The following is an 8,733-nucleotide window of genomic DNA, read 5'->3' as shown; positions in this document are numbered from 1 at the left end:
CACCAGCAGTCCCAGGGATCCTGTCAGCTTGCAACCATCGAGCACTTAGTAAGAGAGAGGAGAACCCCAGCCCCTTTCCCAGTCATCGTCGCCCTGGTGGAGGACTGAGTGCCTCCAATGGAACCCTGGCATTACAGCGTCACCAAATCAGTGCGGCCAGGACGCGGAACGAGAACCAGACCCTTCCAAAGGAACCCTACTAAAAGAAACAATTTAAGAACATAAGCCCTCAGAAAAAGGTCCCTTAGGCAAGAGCCTTTCACAACAAATAGCTGTTGCCGCTGGAGACCTTGCATAGCAACCGGTATCATGAGTTTCTTTTTCTTCTTTTTTTTGCTGACTGGCTACATTTTTACGGACCCTTGATCACACCAGTGGTGGATTCGGGCCCAGCTGAAAATACCATGGAGAAAATGGTTGAAATTATCCTGGAAGCTAAAATAACAGCTTCTGGTGTCCCCTCCTATCGGTCTGTGCCTCGGTGGTCAGCGTGCCCTGATTATCTGAGATGAAGAGCACCAGTGTGAGACAGGAGAGACAGCAGCAGTGGAGATGTGCTGCAGCCTAACGGGAGAACAGCCAGGCAAGTTCTCACAGTGGGGACGGAAACTGGGATATGCCTTTTTTTCTCCTTTTCTTTTCGTTTTATTTTAAAAACCCACCTGCAAGACGTGTTACACACCACACATCAACGGAACAGAGCAAGCCACGAGCACACAGCAGCCGAAATCTGGTCGCTCGTCGTGTCTGCGATGAGCTTTTCCTCCTCTCTTGCTTGGCGAGGGGTGACAGTGACTGATGCCTGCGCTCACCTTAATACTGTCAAGATGTAGTGACAGTGAGACGAAATAAAGATACAACAGAACCTTGTACGTTTCCAAAGACAGGGAAATTGTTCCAGAAGATGGAGTGTGAAGGTGGAGAGGAGTGCGGGAGAAGTTGCTCCAGCTCAGGTGATTCATGAGTCCGGTACCGGATCACTGGCAGCAGCTGTCTCACCAATGCTTTTCCATCTTAATTGTTTGTTTGGGTTTGGGGGTGTTTTTCTTGTTGTTTTTTTTTTTTTGCAGGATTTTTCTTTCTGGCCAGATGTTTTGCAGAACACAGACGAGGAGGTGTATGCCAGCAAGTGACGGTCGTTAGGTCTCTTTCCAAATTGCTCCGATGATATTTCACCTCCCTAGTTATCAAGGCTCAGAGGCAGAAAGTGAGAGTGAGGAATGGAGTCCATCCGTCAGATGGCAGGCTGTCATGCTTCAATGATATTCACTGAGGGCTTGTTTTTTGGAAACTAGAAGAGAAGAGGGAGAAAGGATGTATGGGAATTGCTAGAGAGGGAAAAAAACCCCACATCCGAGAGGAATGTGATGCGGTGGTCAATTTTTGTTTTTTTTTTTTTTAATAGAAATTCTTCTTCCCATCCCTTCAGGATAGTGAAAAAGGGCCAGAGTTGAGGCTTTAGGGCTGCGTGGTTCATCAGTATCTGCTTCTGAATGAGCAGGAATTGGGGGACTATTCCAAATAATTAGTAAATGTGAAGTGGGAGAGGATGCACCGGAGTGCGAGTTATCAAGTGAAACACAAAGAAGTTAAATGAAGTAAGTTGGGTTAAGTCTGCTTACATTATGGATGCAGGAGACCTCTAATTTCATGTGTGTTACCAGCCACGCTCCTGCTGATCAGCAAATCAGTTAATTACAAGAGTAATTTAGCACACAACACCCGAGGGCTGCTGTGGGGGTAAGGACCCAAGCAGCTCTGGGATCGCAGCATCACTCTCTGCATTTTTCTTCCTGAAATGTTCGGATATTTCAGAAATGTGGGTTGAAATCTGTTTCACTGATGGGCGTGCAAGCTAATCCTGAAGTGCTCGGCGTCCTGATGCCTCTGGGAGGCTCAGACCACTAACGAAGCCGTGGTCCTGGCGTGCATGGGTGCGAAGGGGTGTTCCCTTCCTGCATCTCGGCTGGAGGGAAGATGTTGAACAAAGGCTGCTTTTTGGGTAGTTTAGCCGAAGCCCAGCTGGGAGCTGGTTGTCTGCCCCATCTCCCACCACGCACCAGCAGCATCTCACCTTGCTGCGGAGGAGCCCTCCGCTCTGGTGCTCTGGAGTGCTGTTCTCCGAGGCGCTCTTGGCTTTCTCCTTGCTGTTATTTGGCTCGTTGTCTTTGATGATATCGTACTGTCTGCAAAACAGGGCGATCACCCCTAACAGGAAAAAAGCATTAAGGATCACACAAACGAGCTCAGCCCCTGGAGCCTGCAGAGATCAAGAGATCCCTTGCCTGCCAGCCGGCTCCGTGCCTTCTGGTAGAGATCTCGGCAGAGTTCGCAATTGCTCCTGAGGATCATTTTCCAACACAGCTAGTCAGCCCTCTGGCTGTTTCCTCCTCGATGCCTAATTCCATGCTAAACTCGTTAGAAACAAGGACAGAAGATTAATTATGTTCCAGCTTCCCTGTCATTAAATGGGACAAGTTTTGTAAGCCCTGCGTTTGGATAGAGAGCGACACCAACTGTGCGGTTAAATGAGATCGTTGCTTTGCAAACATGGGAGCTCCTGGAATTTCTGGTTTGTGAAAAGACATCCCTCTGATCTTTCTCCTCTAAGGTGAACAGAAGGAGCTGGAGCTGGCAGATGAGAGACAGGTACCGTACCTGTCTGCCTGTGATATGACCCTTTTGAGCAGCAGGACAGCATCTGCAAATACGAAACAGTGATGGCAGGAAAAGCTACCGGTGGAAATTTCCTCCCCCCGCCACAGGCACATGAAGAGAAAAAGCAGGGGCAGCCATGACATGTAAGAAAGATGAAAACACCTTTCTCAGAAGCTTTCACGTGACATTTTGACAAAATAACTTCTCTGCCTGCTGATTCCAAATGCAGAGGTTAAGTAGACTCGGGCAGATGCTGCTTCTCTCTTACTGAAAAATATTCCAGCTCCCCTAATAGCAAAACATATGTAAAGCTTTCACCAGATCATCTCAACCTGCTCTGTAAAGCGAAGCATTGTGCTGGCAGCTGCCCCTGAGGTATTACTGATAAACACAGCGGTCCAAATTCTTTCTTGCATATGTGAACAAATGGCTGATCCCAGGAGAATAGGTTAACATCTGCCACAGTCACAGTGATTTCGGATGGTAAAACTGAGGCACGAAGAAGCAAAGTGCCCCGAACAACACTAGAAATACAGACAGTCCAAGAGCTTGGGTCTCAATTCCAAGCCCTGGGCACAAGCCGGTTCTGGTTTGCATTTGCTAAAAACTTTATCAGATATTCAGGTTATGGCCAGCCAGGTGAAGAGCCTGAAAGAGGGTTTTGTATATCGAGACCTTGTAAAGAATTCACCAGTTGTAGAAAGATTTTCTCCCCCACCCACTTTCCTTTTTAAATGTAAGTCATCTGTCTAGAAGGGAAATTGTGGTATTAGCAAATTCTTTGTTCTGACGCTGATCTCAGTTTTAGATTATATTACAGTGGGAGATGATTCACTTGTTCAGTTGCTTCATGTAATTATTCATGATTGTTTTTACTGGCAGGGTGTTTAAATCTGAATGTGAGCAACTGGAACTTGACATAAATGCTGAAAAGATCATAGACTAGAAGTTCTGGAACCATTTTAGTTTAGTTTAGGTTTTCGTTTGGTTATCATCTTTAGCAATAATTCCTGTCAAGTCTCTGGAAATGCAAATAATGCATGGTAACCTCAGGACTTTCCAGGGCAAAAAAATAGACGTATTTCTGATTCTGTGTCACCTGGGTTCACTGGTAAGAAACCGTCAAGTTTGTCAACGCTGCCAACCACTCAGTACTGTTCTTCTGACCAAGAAAATTCTGTCTGGGAGCGTTTCCACACTCGGTGTGTGGAAAAAGTGGTTTAACTGGGACAAGAGGACTAAATATCGAGAGGCAGAAGTTGTCTCTTGTGGATCAGAGATTTACCATTGTGCTAATTTTGCTTCCTGCCAATTTCCTTGGGTCACCTGAGCCGTTCCCCCTTGGGCAACGTGCTCTGTGACTTGCAGAGAGCAAATGTTTTTTCATTAATGTTTTACGTTGCGGCAGGAGCAGCCAGGGGAGGCTGGGGCTCTAAATAGAAAACAAGCATGTGCAAACTTTATTTCCCATGAAGTCATGCATGTAATTTCCAAACTGAACAAGCTGAGGAGCTGGCTACAGCATCTTCAGACACGCTAAGCTGCTGGAGCAGAAGTCGGGGGCACTTCTCTCTCCCCGTTTGCTAGCTTAAAACACGGGCGAGATCTGTCCTAGGTGCAATTTGCTGTAAGCCCTATGGCAGTGTAGTCCCAAACTCACGCTGGAAAACTGTCGTCTCTCTCTGGAAATTTAATTTCTATATTTGTAGGTATTACAGAAAGTCGTAGTGAAGGATCTCGTTACTGTAGGAGCACATTTATCTGATGCTCTGCTAGAGGCTTTGCTAGCTATGCCCATCGCATCCCTCAGCAAAGTGGCCCTGGGAGGATTTCCCTGCACCTTCCACAGCACTGGGGGCTCTCAGCTGCAGCTGGGCAGGGGGTCTTGCTTTTATAAAGTGAATGTCTTGTCGTGGAGCTTCTGCTTGGATTAAAAGGATTAGTGTCTGCAAGGTGTAAGGAGGAATTTCAAAAGGTTGTCAAAAGCACCCTGTGGGACGGCAGCTTTCAGCTCATGCGAGTCCTTCCTCCTCCCACCATCTCAAGCTCATGTAGATGTTTCCTTCCTTTTGGCTAACGTGTTTCTGCTAACATCCCTCTTCTTCCTATTAAATACTATTCTTTGTATTTTAGTAGTGGGGGTCAAGACGATCTGCGTTAATGGTGTTTTGATGCGTGGGGCTATTTTGCTCTTTCGACGCTTCCGTTCTTTTAATTGATTATGAAGTGGGTTTGAGTGTATATGTAATAGCGGACATTAAGAACGAGACTTTTAAATTTCCATTTTGCAGGAGAGTAGTTGGGATCATATAATAGCCAGATAATTACAGTGACCTGTATCATTAGAAGGGCTTGAGGCATCCTGTTGGATGGCCGAGGGCATTGTCATCGGTTCTGGAGAAATGGATTAGCAGTGGGGAATTGGTTCATCAAGGCAATTGGTTCATCAAGACCATTATCTTGCTTTCTGCTGGACCGGATCAGACCACCGATGCTTTTTGGCACTGCTGCAGAGGGCACTGAGGTGCCCTCACAGGTGAATATGCTGGAAGGAAGGGTTTCTTTTCAGGTCTTACATAATTACACACGCAAATCCCTCAAGCCAGCGGGCCCTAGGGCTATGACATGCTTTTGACAGAAAGGTTGAACTGACCTGCCCACATAAACAACACCACAACAATGATGAGGATTTCCCCCGCTCGCAGCTGTTGGTTTTTCTTCGCCATCTCCTTCATCGTCACCTCATCTGCACAAGCGGAAAGAGAGATGGTGAAACCTGACCGTGCCAGGGCTGCCCCGGGCACCAGTTTAACCAGTGCCCTCGACTCAAATCAGCGGTGCATCAGCGTCAAAGCTCGCAGCGGGAGACTCCTCGCCCGTCAGTCGTGGCAGCAGCTCGAGCTGTGCTTCCAACTTGCAGAGCATCAATCAGCTGCTCTGCAGCGAGAGGACGGGCGAGGGAGGAGCAGTGAGACAGGACCAGCGGGCAGTTACCGCACAGGAGCTGCTGGGGGGTAAGGCCACACGTTCTCTGGCCCCATGGCAGCTGGCTCTGCTCTGTCTCTGGTGTCTGTTAGCACCGTCTGTGCCTGTCACAAAGCCTTGCATGCTTCAGCAGTTCCTCTCCCAGCTCAGGAGTGCGGAGCCTGGCATGATATTTTTCAGCGGAGCCACGGGATTCAGAAAACGAGTAGAGCCTTTTGCAGGGTGTAATGCGCCGCCTCGGCTTCAAAGCACTAAGAAGATTACAGTTCAGGCCTCCAGGGAGGGAAGCCGTGCTCCTCTTAGTGCTTTCAGATGAACAGCAATTCAGTATTTACAGACACCAAATCATTTTAGCAGAAAGAGTCAGGAACTCACAACATCCTTGGAACCACATCCAAAAGCCCGGCAACAGGCTAGGTCCTCAGTAGGCAGGCAGTAACCTTTTAAATCCCAGACCCATGTACTCCCTGACCTCCCTTTCTATAGGAGGGGATCTTGGTGAAGGAAAACCTTCAACAATCTGGTTTAGCTTAAGAGGAACAAGTGAGGGAGTTGCCAGTGAGGAAGTGCCTGGTTTCCTCCATGGAGATACTCAATATCCACCTGGACACCTCAAGAGGTCCCTTCCAACCTCAACTATGTGATTCTGTGATTTGGCAGAAATATTTGAAATGTAAGAGAAGTGGGAGTCTCTGGGTACTTTTTCCCCCTGCTGTCCTGGAATCCAAGCCCAGGAGGCTCACCGAGTGCCCTGTGAGCACAGTGGTGCTATGCCCAGGGCCATCCAGGGCTTTAGTTCCACCTGAGTTCACAGGCTGCTCAGGAATTTCCTCTGGCTTTCTCCACTCGCGAGGATGCTGGTCACGCAACTCCCAGTCTGGAAACCTTCTCCTCATTGCTTTGCCTGTTAAACCCATCTGAAACGGGAGAGACGAGCAGGGGGCTTTCAGCAGCACCTCCCAGTCGCTTCGTGTACCCGCCAGCCTCGCTCTCTGGGGACGATCGGGGCATCCCGCTCGTCCACATGGAGCTGTGAGAGACCCCAGCTGTTCTCCCTGCATGGGACACTCTCTGCAGAGCCCTACGCTGCCTGGGCGTCCCAGGGGCCACACAGGAACTCACCCACACTTGCCTTTATTTTTAGAGGCTAGTTTCTCAGCTTCCCTGGGGGTCTTGAAGAGGACTGGCTCACTGGCAGGGCTCTGGCCTTGGATGCTGATGGACTGGACATGCACAATGTACTCAGTGTCCTCCTCTAGGTCCCAGAGGGCACAGGAGCGGGTGGTGGTGTTCACCTCCTGGATGAAGCGCAGCATCCGCACGTCCTTCTTCTGGAAGCCGAGAGAGGAGAGCACAGAGTGGTGGAGAGGCCTCCCGTGGGCACTGCTGTCATCTAAGACCACTGCTTCCTGCCCTATCCGCCATGGACGTGGGGACCGTCGCACCCTTTCCTCTCTGCAGCTACCAACACACGGAGGGAGCACTGCTGCAAAGAGGACAGGAAGGCAAGTCCCCTCCCAGCCCACGAGGGACAGGACGAGAGGGAATGGGCTTAAACTGCAGCAGGAGGATTTGGAAACTGAGGGGACCTGGGATGAAGATGAACATGACCGAAACTGGGTGACTGTGGACACCATACCTGTTGGGAAATTGCAAATCCAATGACAACTTCATCTTCCAGAACATCCCAAGTCACAACGGCTGAGTTGGCTTTCAGATGTTTGACTGTGACATTTACTGGAGCCGACGGGCTGTCTGCAAGGAGGGAGAGCAGAGCCTTTACAGAGGCAAAGTCACAGCCACAGGCAGGAGACAGAGCAAGGGCAAGGGAGGGAGCGGGAGACCACCCTGCTCAGAGTCCATCCTGTGTATGATTCTGGATATGGGACACGGAAACTGCAAGTACTCCGTGTCTTAAGTACCAGTGAGGTCCTAGGAGATCTCTGCTGAGAATGTAAGTGGCATCAGACACGTGTGAAATAACTGACCCTTGGAAAGAGTCTGTGGGTGAAATAACTGACCCTTGGAAAGACTTTGACAACACAGCAAACCACCAAGTAGTTCATTCATCTCACCCTTCCCAACCACGTACCATGTTTTGTCTGTTGGTTCCTGTTACGGTCTGACAGTGACAGCTGGGAGGAAATGCAAAATCTGCCTTGAAAGTATGAAAACAGAATGCTTTGATGAGCACTCTGGAGGTTTGTAATTCAGGAGTAGTAAATGGAAGCGCTTCTTTTGCTTTTTCCCTGTTAGTTTGACAGAAATTTTTTTATATGGGCTTTGTGGCCGACGGGCTGTCTCCCTGGTGTTCCGAGGACATCCAGCAACCATCCCCTCGTGGCTAACAGGACAGAACACGCTGCAACAGCACCGATGGACCGTTGCAATGTGAAAAGGGCAAGCCCTGAAGGTAGCAGCCCGAGGTTCTGTGTTTGTTCCCAACGTGGATCTGCGTAGCTGCCAGCCCTGCCAAGGAGACCCAGGCTCTGAGGTACCCACAGGGCTCCTGCATACCCTCACCAGGAGCCTCTTGCCGAGGGACCCGCACAGCGTAAAGCCCTTCTTGGCATCTCAGGGGGAAGGTTTCGCCTCATAGGCTTGGCACAGTCCTTCCGGTGCTTGGTGCAGCGGATTGGACTCCTATTCCCTCTCCTCTGGTCAAATTTAGTTCAAAATTTCCAGCTTGTGCCCTGAACCTAAAGGCAGTAAATGCTAATAAGATGAGCAAGACTCCGACTACCCCCAGGAGGTCAGTAGGGTGAGAAGGAGTGATGTTTTCTGACTCTCATAAAAGAAGAATACTTTGATTGCTCTGTACCCGTTGCATGACACTGCCCTTCTGGTGCTGGGGCTGAGGTCAACGGTAAAAGAAGGATGCATGTGTGCACGTCTCCAGTAACACTTGTTGGATTTATAGTCAGTCCCAACCGCCTCAATGCGACCAAAAATATTCTAGCCATAGTGTCAGTGTCTCCTAACAACTGACTTCACTCCCGGTGAATGCTCCCCTGGGAACAGAGAAAATAACAGGAGCACAAAATTCCCCGGCTGAAGGTCAGAGCTGTTCTACACTTCGCAGAGCGGTGA

The 8,733-nt window shown here is 49.2% G+C and overlaps 1 protein-coding gene across 1 annotated transcript; it reads right to left on the bottom strand.

Moving 5' to 3' along the window:
* Positions 1-1,073: 1,073 nt before the first annotated feature.
* On the bottom strand, positions 1,074-7,398 carry FNDC5 (fibronectin type III domain containing 5; the record flags this gene model as incomplete). Its single annotated transcript, XM_009878719.1, has 5 exons — positions 1,074-1,291; positions 2,075-2,208; positions 5,312-5,404; positions 6,776-6,974; positions 7,283-7,398. Coding segments are annotated over 5 exons (584 nt in total), but the record flags the coding sequence as incomplete, so codon positions are not given.
* Between the last annotated feature and the right edge of the window lie 1,335 nt (positions 7,399-8,733).

Source organism: Apaloderma vittatum, unplaced genomic scaffold, assembly GCF_000703405.1.
Source record: "Apaloderma vittatum isolate BGI_N311 unplaced genomic scaffold, ASM70340v1 scaffold36081, whole genome shotgun sequence".
In the NCBI taxonomy this organism is placed as follows: domain Eukaryota; kingdom Metazoa; phylum Chordata; class Aves; order Trogoniformes; family Trogonidae; genus Apaloderma; species Apaloderma vittatum.
This window is presented reverse-complemented; position numbering and strand designations above follow the sequence as displayed.